The sequence below is a fragment of the Triturus cristatus genome, chromosome 1_2, assembly GCF_964204655.1.
Source record: "Triturus cristatus chromosome 1_2, aTriCri1.1, whole genome shotgun sequence".
Taxonomy (NCBI): Eukaryota; Metazoa; Chordata; class Amphibia; order Caudata; family Salamandridae; genus Triturus; species Triturus cristatus.
Window position 1 is genome coordinate 253,133,260 of NC_140580.1, and position 15,666 is coordinate 253,148,925.

Sequence of the window (15,666 nt, forward strand, 5' to 3'; positions counted from 1 at the left end):
CCATTGAATAGTTGTTGCTAGTTATAGTCTATGTATGTACCTAACTCTATGTATGTATTTGTCAATTATGGTCAAAACCATCAGGGAATGAAGCTAGGATCAGGCTAATCAGTGTGTGTTTGAGATAAACAAATAATAAAGTTAGTATATACACAAGAATAGTTATAAAGATGCGTCTGAAATTCTGACCATTTCTTTAATCTGTCTAAGGGGGTATGGTTTCACAACTCGCTGATAACAAAATGTACATGTGCCTATCTGAGTAATATGCCTTTTAGGACTGTGTAATTAAAGATGAACCAAAACAAAATAAACAGTATTGGTTTTTATTACGAGCTTCCAGATATTACATTTTATCCATCAGTATTTAAGCCTTAATATATAGCACCAACACAACAATGGCTAGTTCTCCCATGGAGTATGTGTTATCCTTATTACTGCAGCCGGAAAATTCCCATATTTTACCGTCCCCCCCGGTAAAGACATGCAAGGGTAAAGATGGAAATGCCAAAATATGTTTCTGTATTGGGTGAAACCAATCATTAAATGTACTGTACCTGTACATTTTAGGTGAACGATTACAAGAAATGAGGAACATTATCAATTTTTTTAGAGGTAATTAGGGTACATTAACAAAGATTATTTTCTTTCTGGCAGGATTGGCAGTCTACCACTAGTAATTCCTGTTCAGTCCTTTTGGTCTGGCTCTAGTTGAGCTCTGATGCTGCCTGGTCAAATGGTCTTGGAATAGAGAGGAGTGGCACAGGACAGCTGGCCTCGATAAGTGCTGGATTGAGAATAATTGGCAGAGACATGGGTGGGACACCAACGAGCTGGGGGGAAGCAAGTGGTTGAAGGATGAGCGAAGACTGTGCTTTTGGACCAGTCATATCAGTGACAGGGCTCATACTTGAAGGCGTGCAAATGGAAGTGGATCCTATCGGTCCAACAGTAGATAGTCCTGCAGCTGTAGGCTTCCCGGAGTCTGCAGGCAAATAATCAATAAACAATTACTGACTGAAAAAAAACATGCTTCCAAGCAGAGAAGAGTCTTATCAACTACTTGGAAAGATCTAATACTAATTAGCAATCTTGTTGAAACACTTAAATCTAGCGGGTAGAAATAAACATTTTGAGAAACTGTTGTTCCTAGATAGAAACTTAAAATCGAAATTCCAAAGACAAACATAGCCCTCTTCTGGTTAATACAATCCTTTAATTAATGCAATGTTACAAATCATTTTCTTGAATTTAGAATAAATTATCTTTCTTCACATATCACAAATGCAGATTTCTACATGTATTTTTGCAGAATTAAATCAGTTATCTTTCCCATCAAGTATATTAACAATTCCACTTGAATAACCCTTCTTCAGATGTTTCTTAAGGCTTTATATGTTTCTAAGTGCTACAAATACCAGCCCACATACACAGAAAAAAATGAAATATGGAAGAACAAATTACTTACCTTTGGTAACTCCTTCTCTGGTAAAGATGCTATCTAGCCACATATTCCTTACTGTAGAATATTCCCCAGGCTTAAGACTGGATCCGGAAATTTTTGAGCAATCCCCTTGTGCACTGGTAGGTGGCATCTTTCAGATCAGCGTGGCATCGTGCGTGCTGAAAGTGGAGTGTGCAGTGCCTATATAGGGGACACCCTAGCAAGCTGACTTAAGTTCTTGACTGTTTTTCTCCACCAGAAGCACAGAGCCAAGTTGAGGAGGACTGACTAGTGTGCCAGAATTGAGGTCCTGAAGGATCTCTTTTATAAGGTAAGACATCTTGCAGAATGGGTAGGATCGGTAAGAAATCTTCAGCTAGATAGTCTCTGTCAGATAAGGCATTACCAAAGATAAATAAATTGTTTGTCTGATAGAGACTTCTAGCCACAGATTCCTTACCTTTGAATAGATACAAAAGCAATCTCTCCCCTGAGGCAGGTCTGTGGACTGTCTAAACTAAAAAGTCCCGGTGGACTGAATGGGCAAAATGGCCATCTTACTGGACAAGACTCTCTAGGCAGTAGTGTTTGGCAAACGTGTACAGTGTTGCCCACATATCTGCCTGACAGATGTCTAGAACTGGGACTCTCCTAGTCAACGCAGGGGTTGCAGTTTTAGCTCTGGTAAAATGAGCTCTTAAGCCCTTAGGAGTCTGTTTCTTGGCCATTGCATATCAGATCTTAATCCAGAGGTTGATCCATCGAGAGATGGTTCTTTTCTGAACTGTATTTCCACCCTTTGCCTCTACAAAATCAAACAAAGAGTTGATGGTTTACCCCTAATTTTTAGGTACGATTAATGTAGAAAAAAAACACTCTTTCTGGATCCAGGCTATGGAGTCTCTCTTCTTCCTTAGTAGGAAAGGAGTGCTGGGGAATGTAGGCAGAGTGATCTTCTGTTTGATGTGGAAAGGTGTGATTACCTTTGACAAAAAGAATGCCCGGGTTCGAAGAACTAGCTTGTCTGGGAAGAAGAAAGTGTACAGAGAGTTAACGGACAGTGCTTGTAATTTGTTAACTCTCCTGACCAATGTTATTGCCACAAGGAAGACAGCCTTTATTGGAGGGCAGCTGTGTATTAGCTCACAAGGCCCATTGGGGCATAACGAAGGGCATGAGAGGAAACATATGCTGCAAACATTTAAGAAATCTAGTCGGGACAGGTGACTAAAACAGGGAAGGTTGATCCAGAAACTGAAGAAATGCGAAAATGGCAGAAAGCAATCCTTTCACTGTGCCCAAAGCAAAGCCTCGACGGGACAGGGATAGAGCAAAATATCGAACTTCAGACAGGGTTGCATACAGAGGATCAACTGATTTAGACGCACACCACAATACAAGCTAGTTTTAGTAGACAAAGGCCTGGCTGTCAAAATGATATCACATACCTGAGGAAGAAAATCAAACTCCCTTAACTGTCGCCACTCATTCCCCACACATGAAGGTGGAGAGTGGACAGGTTCAGGTGTAGGATCCACCCCTACTGTTGCAACAGAAGATTCTCCAGGACGGCCAGGCTGACTGGAGGACAGATGCTTATGCTAAGGTATTCGGGAGGCCTTACTCTCCATGCTCAGTCCAGAGCCACTAAGATCAATTGGGCCTAGTCGTTCTTGATCCTCTTGAGAACTCTGGACAGGAGTGATATCGGCGGAAAGGCGTTTATTAGACCCAAGCTCCACTTTAGATGAAATGCGATTCTGAGGCGAGCCGCCTAGGAAACTCATGCGAGCAGTACGGCTAACACTGCACATTCTCGGGGGTGTGGAATAGATCTAACCAAGCTCTTACTAATCTTGGGAAAACATTTGCTCCGCCTCTGGATGAACACGCTATTCGTGATCCGCAAGACATCAACGACTGAGGTAGTCTGCTCTGGGATTTAGAGAGCCTGCCAGATGTTGAACCACCATGAATATGTCCCGAGGTTCTAGCAATGTCCAGACACAGGGCCTCCTGGCAAAGAGTTCATGACTCTGCCCACGTTGCTTGTTGCAACACCACATGCCGGTGGTGTTGTCCGTGAACACTTGAAGTAGCCTTTCCTTGATGGAAAGGAGAAAAGTTTTATATGCCAGTCAGATCGCTCTCAGTTCCAACAGGTTAATGTGGAGCTGAGACTCTGGTCTTCAACTCTCCTAGATGGCCACCTCAACCCAGGAGTGATGCATCAGTCACCACTGTGAGCTCTGCGTGGGGAAGGGACAGAGGTCTGCCTCTGACCTAATCGCGGTCCGTGAGCTATCACTGCATGTCTTTTGCAATTTGCTCCGAGATCTGAACCAGGCTGGAGAAAAGTCTCTGATGCTGTGCCCACTGGTTCTTCAAGTCCCACTGTAGAGCCTTTATATGCCAACTGGCATGTTTTACCAACAGGATGCAATAGGTGATGAGGCCCATCAGCCTCAGAGTCAGTCTCACTGAAATCCAGGACAGAGGCTGAAACATCGTAATCATAGCTCGAATATTCTGGACTCGCTGTTCCGGAGAGTAAGCCCAAAGCTACACTGTATCCAGAACAGTTACAATGAAAAAGAGCATCTGAGAGGGTGTAATGTGTGCCAGACTTCAACCTGACGGATAAATACAGACGCTTTCCCTATGACCCCACCGGATAGGGAACCCAAGAGGCTGCATACTTTTGGTAAGATAATTTTCTCTTCCACCAGGTGTGAACACTGAGTGCTTATTGGGCCATTATTCATATACAGTGTGGGATACGGTTGCGCAAGTACTACCTATGGTCCCAGATAAGGCCTACGCCATACTGTCGCAAGCTATTGCTGACGGGAACCACTGTAGTCACAAAGTCGGGCCTGGGCCAATCTGGACCCACCAGCAGATTCCGAGGGTCTGACTGGTGCTGAGGGGCAGTCCTGCAATCTCCGACACGAACATGACCTGGAGCAGCAGGGAGTCGCATGGCAAGCAGCCAGAAGTTTCACAGCTCGCTTGCGGAGAGCCTTAGGGTTCATGGTCTGGCACTCCGCACAGGACACAGATTTGTGATCTCTCGCCAGACACCATAGACACACCAAGTGGAGGCCAACTTATCATTGACAGGCGCTATAAGGCTTGAACATGGTGGGTTTCTTTGAGGACATATTAAAAAAAAAATAGGAGAAAAAGGCACACTGGGCCTCGATAAAACACTGAAAAAAATATAGTAAAAAAAAAAAAAAAAAGACTTAAGGGAGCTCGCCTGGATTGGCTCAGATGGCGTGGAAAAGAAGGAACTGAGGTCAAGGTGCTGGAGTGGCGCCTATGTAGACACTACACAGGTCACTTCTGATGCGGACGCCGCCACCTACCGGCGTGCAAAGGGATAGCTTGAAAATTTCTGGATCCAGTCTGATGACATGAGAATATTCTAAGGTAAGGAATCAGTGGCTAGAAGTCTCTATCAGATTAAAAGATACTGCAGGACAGATCGGGTTAGGAGTCCATCCCGCTGGACCTGGCAAACAAGTTACTTACCTTCAGTAACGCATTATTTGGTATAGATAAAATCTAGATACAGAACCCTTACCTTTGAATTTCCCAGGGATCAGACTGGATCAAGAAGATTTTTGTGTGAGAAGTACCCCTGCGCACCGGAAGGTGGCGTTGATCGCCTCTGCGTGGTGTCGTCAGTGCAGAAAGTGACCTCCACATCACCTCAGATCGCTGACGTTTGTTAATTTTCATGACTTTCTACGCCAGGAGCATGAGGAGCACTGACATTGGTGTGTCCAAACTAGGGCCCTGAAAGGGATTAAACCTAACCCTAGAAATCTGTCTGCAGAGCGGGAAGGATGGGTGGCTTGTTAAAGAATATGTGTCTAGACATTGTCTGCACCAGGTAATGCATTATTGAAGGTAAGTAACTTGTTCATCTAACAGAGACATCTAGCCACACAATCCTTACCTTTGAATAGATACCCAAGAAATACCGTCCCCAGTGGTAAGCTACAGACAAACTCTAAACTAGAATACCCTGCAGGACTGAACGGGCAAAAAGCCTATCCCTGCTGAACTGACTGTCCAGGTAGTAATGTCTGGTTAACGTGTGCAGGGACATCCATGTTTCCGCCTGAGAGGTGTCCAGGACTGGGACGCCACGTGCTAACGCCGTGGTTGCACCTTTCGCTCTGGTGGAATGAGCCCTCAGGGGGCTGCTTCTTGGCCAGTACATAGCAGGTTTTAATACAGTGAATTACAGAGCGAGAAATGTGTTGTTTCTGCAACGACCGACCCTCCTTCGTCATCTTGGGACTCTTGTATGCGGTCAAGGTAGAACTACAACGCTCTTTTTTTGGTCCTGGCGGTGGAGTCGCTCCTCTTCATTTGACGGATGTGGAGAAGTGTACAAAGTGGGCAAGGCAACGGATTGGCCCACATGGAATGGTGTTAACACTTTCAGCAAGAAAGAGGCCCTAGTGCGAAGCACCAGTTTGTCTGGAAAAACAGAGAGGAATGGAGGCTTGGATGATAAAGCCTGCAGCTCACTCACCCTCAGTCTGTTTTGATGGTGAGCAGCCGGACGGGACAATTATGAAGAGGCTCGAAGGAGCATACATTAAGAAAGTGAGATTAAGAGGGAAACATATTTACAATACCTCTGGGAAACCTCTTTACAATAGGGGACTTAAAGAGTGCTGGTCAGGCAGTCGCAAAAAGGCATAAAGAGCAGAACGATAACTCTTTAGAATGCCCAGAGCAGAGCCCTGCTGGGCAAGAGTAAGAATAAAAAGAAGAACATCAAAAAGAGGGTAAATAGACTTTTCTGCACAATATAATACAAATGTGGTCCACCAGCAGGCGCATATCGTCTTAGTGGAGGAATGCCTGGCTGTTAAGATAACATGCAGACTTCCAGAGGAAGGATGAAAGCTGTCAATTGTTGTCGCTCAATCTCCACAAAAGAAGGCATAGAGCTGACAGGTTTGGTTGGAGGACTCTTCACTGTTGCTACGACAGAAGATCCTCCCCAAGATGCAGCCTGATTGGAGGATCGATGTTCATGCTGAGAAGCTCGGCATACAAGACTTTACGTGCCCAGTACGGAACCACAAGGATGACTTGCGTCCAGCCGTTCCTAATCTTCTTGAGAACTCTAGGCAGAAGTGGTATGGGCGGAAAGGCGCACAGGAGGTCAGAGCTCCACTCAAGACGAAAAGCGCCTCCGAGCGAGAGCCGCCTTGGAAACTCCAGTGCACAAAACTGCTGATATTGTGCGGTCTCAGCGGAGTCCAATAGATCTAACCAAGGCCCCCCCACTGCCGAAAGAGACCTTGTACGAACTCCAGTTGGAGATGCCATTTGCGGCATAAGAACCCTGGGCAGGAGTGGTATGGGTGAAAAGGCGTACAGCAGGCCTGAGCTCCACTCGCGATGAAAGGTGTAGCTAAATGAAAGCCGCCTTTGAAACTCCAGCACGCAATATTGCTGACACTGAGCGTTTTCTTCGGAGGCGAACAAATCTAACCAAGGTTCTTCCCACTGCTGAAAGAGACCGTGCGTCACCGCTGACTGGAGACACCATTTGTGGTCAGCTAGGCATCGATGGCTGAGTTGGTCCGCCCTGGCGTTCAGAGAATCTGCCAGGTGTTGAACCACCAGGGTTATGCCCTGCTGTTCCAGCAATGTCCACAGATGCAGGGCCTCTCAACAAAGGGCCCACTACCAATACCCCGCCCTGCTTGTTGCAATACCACATGGCGGTGGTTTTGTCCGTGAACACCTGCATTAACTTTCCCTTGACAGAGGGAAGAAATCCTTTCAATGCCAATCAAATTGCTGGAAGCTCCAATCAATTCATGTGTAGCCCAGACTCCGCCGGAGACAAGTGTCCCCTGATCGCCACCTCTCCCAGATTGTCGCCCCATCCCAGAAGTGATGCATCTGTCACAATTGTGAATTCTGGTTGGGGAAAGGAGAGAGGTCTGCCATTGACGCAATTGTGGCTAGTCAACCACCACTGCAGATCTCTTGCAATTCCTTCTGTGATTTCCTCAATGCTGTGCCCACTGGAACTTCAGGTTCCACTGCAGAGCCTACATACGCCACCTGGCATGTTTTACCAACTGGATGCAGGAGGCCCAACAGCCTCAGAGTCAGTCTCACCGAAATCAAGGATAGAGGCTTAAAACATTGGAATCATACCATGAATATCTTGGACTCGCTGCTCGGAAGGATAAGCACTGTATCCAGAACAGCTCTGATGAAAGGGAGCGTCTGAGAAGAGGTCAGGTGTGACTTCGGCACCTTTATAGAGAACCCCAGCAAAAGAAGGAGGCTCACCATAGTCTGAAGGTAGGAGACGACAGCCTGGGGATGAGTACGCCTTCAACAGCCAGTCAAGGTAGAGGATGACTGAGACCCCTAACCTGCGCAGATGAGCTGCAACCCCTGCCATCACCTTGGTGAACATCAGAGGGGCACTGGAAGGCTGAAGCGGAGCACGGTAAACTGAAAGTGCTTGCGGCCTACCTTGGACCGCAAGTGTAACGCCTGTGGCCCAGCAGAATGGGGATGGGAAAATAAGTATCCTGCAGGTCCAAAGCTACCACCCAGTCTTCTTGGTCTAGGGCAGACAAGACTTGAGCAAGAGTGAGCATCTTGAAGTTCTTCTTGAGGAGGAGATTGACGGTCCAAAGATCTAAAGTGGGTTGCAATCCTTTGTTCTTCTTTGGACTCAGAAGAAGCAGGAATAACAGCTATTGACTACTTCTGAAACCAGGATCCTTTCTATAGATCCCTTGGCTGGGAGAAATGTAACTTCCTCCTGGAGCAATTTCAGATGATCCTATGTCAGTCATTCCAGATTTGGCAGAATGGGAGGAGAAAAATAAAGGAAAGGCAAAGAATAGCCCCCTTGAATGATTTGCAAGACCCACTTGTCCGATGTTATGGACCTCCGGTGGGGGAGATGATGATGGAATCTCCCACCAACTGGGGTGGTGTGGTCTTGCAGAGTCAGACTAGGAGTGCTAGGAGGCTGCGGCTGCTGAGGGCAGGGTGGCCGACGACTTATAACTTCCATTCCTAGGTTGGAATGAACCGGGTCCACATCCTCGCACAGCTTGGGATGCCTGCGCAGGACAGTGGCTGGGATAGACCTGACGCAGTTGGAAACACCTTCCTTTGCCACAAAAGGGGCGAAAGGTACACTGGCCACGAGGAGTAGACGAGAGGCCCAAGGATCTGGCCGTAGCTCGAGAGTACGTCAACCTCACTGGGTCCGAATCTGCCTTTGCCCCAAAAAGATGAGTTCCATCAAAGGGCATGTCCATCAAATTAGCCTGGATATTGCCAGAGAAGCCAGTTGTCCTACGCCAGGTGTAGTGCCTCAAGGCCACTGTCGTGGAAATCGATCTGCCCAGCGTATCCGTTGACAGCACTTGCGAAACCGTCTCCCAAAGGGAGTGGGAGAAACAGCTCAATAAGCATTCGGTATTCACCGACTGCAATGCCAGGCTGGAGGAAGAAAACATTTTCTTGCCAAATTAATCCAGCCTCTTGGACTCCCTATCCAGAGGGGCGAAAGGGAACGCACCTTGTGAAGTAGTGGCCTGCACCACCAAACTTTCTAGGGTGGGGTGTTAGCTGAGGAACTTTGGCTCACCCGGAGCTGGGTGATGGCAGCGTGCAATTGTCCTATGCACAGGAGCCCCTGTGCTAGGCTTGGACCACAAGCCTATAAAGACATCCGTTTGTGCTTCATTAAAGGGCAAAAGGGGTTCTGAGGTGGAAGCCTAAGTTGAAGCACTTCGGTCAGGACATTAGTCGTGCCCTCCACATAGGGCAAATCCAGTCCAAGGACCTCGGCTGCCCTCTTAACCACCATGGCATTAGATGTCCCCTCCTCCGTAGCCACAGTTGGCAGAGACAACATGCCAGTATCTGGAGAAGTATTCAGTCAACTGGCTTCCCCAAGTTTCCCGTGCCAGTACAACTGCAATGCAGTGTCATCATGGTATTCCAAAAGTTCCATTGACCCCTTCCATTCCTCTCACGAGCCTAACACATCCACAAAGTGTTCAGGCGACAACATAAATAGCTTCAAAGCCCACTCCTGCAAGATCTTATGAGCCATAGCACAACAGTCTGAGCATGACTAGTATCGTGGTTGCGCTTGAGACACCATAGGCAGATGAGATGGGGATTGGTAACCGACCCATCCTCACAAACTTTGGAAAAAAATCTCAGATTTGACAAAAAGTTGAGAAAAGGCCTGTCAGAAAGTGACAGAGGGTTAGCTCTGTGAGAAGTTGGCCTGATATATGATGTCACTAATTCTAGTGTACACCTTGTATCAGTCCAAACAACCCTTATGGTGATTGGTTGTAAAGTCAACCTTATAGACCAGCTATCCTAGAGTAGCATGGACAAGAGCAGTCTTAGGCTAAACTCTGTATGGCATGTGAAGCCAGCTGTTATACCATATGTAATCCCTTGAATACCAAATGAAAGGACACCACAACAGATATATATAAAAATAGAGTGTATTTATTCTAGTCAAACCCTCAGCACTCTTTATGAGATTCGAGGAAAGTACAACACAGTCTTATTTAAGCATACATTAAGTCACACAGGTAAGTAATACAGTTAGGCCCTAGGGGCCACGCAAACCATATACTAAGTAAGTGGTATAAGAACCACTGTCACGAACACAGGATAGGCCTAGGGAATCGCTGGGGCTACACTATACTACCTATAAGCTGAGACCCGTGGAGGCGACGAGGGACGTGGGACCGGCGACTTGGGAAAAGTGGCTAGTACCTGACTAGCGCGACTTCTGAGGCTTCCTCGAGGCTGTGCTTGGGGAATTGAGAAGCCCCCATCCCGAGCACCATCTGCAAAGAAGGCCAGCTCCCCACACTTCACGTGTTCTGCGTGGGGCCCTTCTGCACCTGAGTTGCTCGACGTGTTGTCCGGTTGCTGGCCGGTTGGCTAGTGACCTCTGCGACGACGAACCTTTGTTTTCATCTTGCTGGTCCGGCTCCTCCAGACTGGCACCCGCTCCTCTGTGAAAGAGAAGCACCCCAGACCTTCCTGGTCTGCACCAGAAGCAAGTCCTCCATCCTGCGTGGGTTCCGCTTGCCAAGGCTTGTTGGGTCCTGACTCGACTTCGACGCCGCCGACAGCAAGAGCCTTCGTGGGACAGCTCACCTCCTGGTCCTGGACGTCCTCGACGCCTCCTGGTACCCGTGACTGCTGCGACAAGCATCTGAAAGAAACACGTTAGTTAGATTCCTCACCTTAGAATATCCCCAGGCGTCAGACTGGATCCGGAAGATTTTTCGTCAGCAATACCCCTTGCGCGTCGCTAGGCGTCGTCTGCAGCTCCGTGTCCGTCGTCTGCGTCGTGCGCCGGAATGACGTCGGAGTACTTAGACGCCGCCCTCGCACGCTGACGTCAGTTCTTGTACATAGCTTTACGCGCCAGGAACGCAGAGCCATGCAAAGACCGACACTGGTGCCAAAAAGAAAATCTAGGGGCCTGAAAAGGATAACCTTAACCCTAGATGTCAGTTCGCAGAACGGGGAGGATGGGTGGGTCGGTGAGGAATCTAGTTAGTTAGATTCCTCACCTTAGAATATCCCCAGGCGTCAGGCTGGATCCGGAAAGATTTTTCGTCAGCAATACCCTTGCGCGTCGCTAGGCGTCGTCTGCGGCTCCGCGTCCGTCGTCGGGATCGCCGGGATGACATCGTTGGAGTACTTAGACGCCGCCCTAGCGCGCTGACGTCAGCTCTTGTACATAGCTTTCCGTGCCAGGAACGCAGAGCCATGCAAGAGACCGACACTGGTGCCAAGAATCTAGGGCCCTGAAAGGGATGACCTCAACCCTAGATATCAGTTCGCAGAACGGGGAGGATGGGTGGGGCGGTGAGGAATCTAACTAACTAATGTCTCTTACAGATACATCGTTACCGAAGGTAAGTAACTTGTTCATCTGAAAGAAACACGTTAGTTAGATTCCTCACCTTAAAATAGATACCCAAGCAATACCATCCCCGGTGGTGGGTCTGCGAACCAAGATCACACCAGAAAGTCCTGGAGGACAGAACGGCCAAAGAAGCCATCCCTCCGGACTTGGCTGTCAAGGCAATATTGCCTGGCGAACGTGTGTAGCGAAGCCCACGTTGCCGCCTGACAGATGTCCTGCAAAGGAACACCCCGTCCCAAAGCAGTAGTAGCCGCCGTGGCCCGAGTAGAATGGGCGCGCAGCCCAACAGGAGGGTCCTTTTTTGCCAAGGAGTAACAAATTTTGATGCACAAAACGACCCACCAAGAGATGGTCCGTTTGTGCACAGCTTTCCCCTTCTTAGCACCCACGTATCCAATGAAAAGTTGGTCGTCCACCCGGAACTGCTTTGTGCGGTCCAGATAAAAGGAGAGCGCACGTTTTGGGTCCAGACGGTGGAGCCTCTCTTCCTCTTTGGAAGGATGCGGAGGCGGAAAGAAGGTGGGCAAGGTGACAGACTGCCCAAGATGAAAGGGGGTCACCACTTTCGGAAGAAAGGAGGGACGAGGCCGAAGGACAACCTTGTCCGGATGAACAGAGAGAAAAGGAGGCTTTGATGATAAAGCCTAGAGCTCACTCACCCGTCTAGCCGAGGTGATGGCTACCAGAAAAGCAGTCTTAAGCGTCAGCAGACGAAGAGGACAATTATGAAGAGGCTCAAAGGGAGCGCACATTAGAAATGTGAGAACAAGATTCAAGTCCCACTGAGGCATTACAAAAGGCACAGGAGGGAACGTGTGAGTAATGCCTTTTAGGAAGCGTGTAACTACAGGGGACTTGAAAAGAGAAGGCTGATCAGGAAGCCGCAAGAAGGCAGAGATGGCAGCAAGATAACCTTTCAAGGTGCCCAGGGCAGAGCCCTGCCGGGCCAAAGAAAGAAGAAAGAGAAGAACCTCAGAAAGAGGGGCGGAAAGGGGATCCACAGCCTTTGCTGTGCACCATGCCACAAATTTGTTCCACCGGCAGGCGTATACCGTCTTTGTGGAGGGACGCCTGGCTGCCAGAATGATATCACAGACTTCAGGAGGCAAGTCAAATGGCATCAACTGCCGCCGCTCAATCTCCACGCATGGAGGTGGAGGCTGGACAGGTTCGGGTGGAGGACCGTCCCCTGCTGCTGCGACAGAAGATCCTCCCGAAGGGGCAGACGTATCGGAGGATCGGTCAACATACTGAGTAGCTCGGGATACCAGTACCTTCGTGCCCAATCCGGAGCCACCAAGATGACTTGGGCCCGGTCGCGCTTGATCTTCTTCAGCACTCTGGGCAGAAGTGGTATAGGCGGAAAGGCATACAACAGACCGCAACTCCACTCGCGACGAAAGGCGTCCCCGAGCGAGTGCCGCCTTGGAAATTCCAACGCGCAGAACTGCTGACATTGCGCGTTCTCTTCGGTGGCGAATAGATCTAACCAAGGATCTCCCCACTGCTGAAAGAGACCTTGCGCCACTTCGGAGTTCAGACGCCATTCTTGATCCATCATGCACCGGCGGCTGAGTTCGTCTGCTCTGGCGTTCAGAGAGCCCGCCAGATGTTGAACCACCAGGGTGACGCCCTGGTGTTCCAGCCACGTCCAGAGGCGCAGAGCCTCCTGACAAAGGGTCCACGACCCCACCCCGCCCTGTTTGTTGCAATACCACATGGCGGTGGTGTTGTCTGTGAACACCTGCACGACACTTCCCCGGACAGAGGGAAGGAAGGCTTTCAGTGCAAGTCGGATCGCTCTCAACTCCAACAGGTTGATGTGGAGACGAGACTCCGCCGGAGACCAGAGGCCTCTGATCTCCGCCTCTCCCATATGGCCACCCCATCCCAGGAGGGACGCATCCGTCACTACGACATGCTCCGGTTGGGGAAGGGAGAGGCTCTTGCCCTTGACCCAATCGCGGTCCGTGAGCCACCACTGCAACTGCTGTGCAGTGCCCTCCGAGATCAAGACATGGTCGGACAGGTTGCCGTGATGCTGGGCCCACTGAAACTTCAGGTCCCACTGCAGAGCCCGCATGCGCCGCCTGGCGTGATGCACTAGTAGGATGCAGGAGGCCATCAGCCCCAGAAACCGCAACACTAGCCTGACCGAAACCCAGGATAGAGGCCGAAAGATGGGAATCACGGCCTGAATATCCCGGACCCGCTGTTCCGGTGGATAGACCCGGAACTGCGCCGAATCGAGAACCGCTCCGATGAAGAGGAGCTTCTGAGAGGGACTCAGGTGTGACTTCGGCACGTTGATGGAAAATCCCAGCAAATGCCGGAGATCCGCCGTAGTCTGGAGGTGGGAGACGACTGCCTGGGGCGAGCTCGCCTTCAACAGCCAGTCGTCGAGATAGGGGAAGACTGGAACCCCTGATCTGCGCAGATGAGCTGCGACCACCGCCATCACTTTCGTGAACACCCGAGGGGCACTGGTGAGGCCAAAGGGGAGCACGGTAAACTGAAAGTGCTCTTGACCCACCGTGAACCGCAGGTAACGCCGGTGGGCCGGCAGGACGGGGATGTGGAAATAGGCGTCCTGCAAGTCCAACGCCACCATCCAGTCTCCAGGGTCTAGGGCAGCTAGAACCTGAGCCAAAGTCAACATTTTGAACCTCTCCTTCCGGAGGAAGGCATTGACGTTCCGGAGGTCCAAGATAGGGCGTAGGCCCCCTTTGCCCTTCTTGGGAACCAGAAAGTAGTGGGAATAACAACCACGACCTACTTCTGGGCTCGGAACGCGCTCGACGGCCCCCTTGGCCAAGAAGGCCGAAACTTCCTCATGGAGAAGATTCAAATGATCCCCCGAGATATGGTGGTGCTGCGGTGGCATGGCTGGAGGGGTCGTCTCGAAGGGGAGGGAGTAGCCCCTTCGGACGATTTGCAGCACCCACCTGTCCGATGTGATGGACCGCCAGTGGAGCAGGTGATGGCGAACTCTGCCGCCCACTGGCGTGGAATGGGCCTGAAAGCTCGGACTAGGAAGGCTTTGAGGCGGATGCTGCCGGGGTGGATGTGGGCTGACCGCGTCGTCCTCCAGAACCGCCTCGGCGGAAACCACGTCCGCGACCGCGCGCAGGTTGGTTCTGCGGCTGGTGGCTAGGCGCACGTGAGGAGGCACCCCTTCCTTGGCCACGAAAGGGGCGAAAGGCGGAAGTTTGCGACCGCGGGGCCGAGAGGCCCAAGGACTTGGCCGTAGCCCGGGAGTCCTTAAAGCGATTCAGCGCACTGTCCGCTTTCTCGCCGAAAAGGCGAGTGCCATCAAAGGGCATGTCCATGAGGGTGCTCTGGACATCGCCCGAAAAGGACGTGGACCGCAGCCAAGCGTGACGTCTAAGCGCCACTGAGGTAGAAATCGCCCTACCCAGCGAGTCCGTAGTGTCAAGCCCACATCGGATAGCATGTCGCGCTGCATCCCTCCCATCGGCCAGAGCCTGGGTAAGTCGTGTCTGGACCTCCTCCGGACACAGGGGCAGCACCGTATCCCACAGAGAGTGGGAATAACGGTCCAAGAGACAGGCGGTGTTCAAAGACCGCAGACCCAAACTAAGGGAGGAGAACAGCTTTTTGCCGAACTGTTCCAGTCTCTTGGAATCCCGGTCCGGCGGAGCGGTCGGGAAGGAGGATTGGGAGGTAGAGGCCTGGATAACCAGGCTCTCGGGGGTAGGGTGTTGGGACAGAAAACTGGGGTCGCCCGGAGCAGGGCGGTGGCGCCTGGCGACGTTCCTGTCCACAGGAGGAACTGTGGAGGGCTTGGACCAGGTGCCCTGCAGAACGTCAATGAGGGCCTCATTGAATGGCAGCAGAGGCTCAGTGGAGCTCAGTGGACGTTAGTCCTCACAGCCACGGCAGGTAGCTCGAGCCCAAGGGCTGCGGCCGCCTTGCGCAGCACCATAGAGAAAGCAGCACCCTCCTCCGAAGCCACAGTCGGAGGAGAGATGAATCCAGTGTCTGGAGAGGTATCCAGACCACTGACCTCCCCCAGTTCATCTGCCCAGTCCTGTGACAGTTGAGCCTGAGCGGCCATAGGATCCTCGGATCCCTCCCATTCGCCCCCATCATCCGATTCCTGGTATGCAGGAGGAAGGATCGGAGCCGGGCGATAGACAAAATGTGTCTCCAGCGGCGCCGAACGCGGCGTCCATCGACGCCGTAACGGCGCCGGGCCCGGAACGGG

The 15,666-nt window shown here is 50.6% G+C and overlaps 1 protein-coding gene across 5 annotated transcripts in view; it reads right to left on the reverse strand.

Annotated features, from left to right (window-relative positions):
• Window positions 1-310: 310 nt before the first annotated feature.
• GBF1 (golgi brefeldin A resistant guanine nucleotide exchange factor 1) overlaps window positions 311-15,666 on the reverse strand; it is a 2,300,480-nt gene continuing 2,285,124 nt past the window's right edge. For all 5 annotated transcript variants that reach the window (XM_085603553.1, XM_085603551.1, XM_085603552.1 and 2 more), the window contains one exon: window positions 311-985. In XM_085603553.1, the coding sequence (XP_085459679.1) occupies window positions 708-985 (278 nt within the window). In that variant the 3' untranslated portion in view covers window positions 311-707. The remainder of the gene's footprint in view (window positions 986-15,666) is intronic.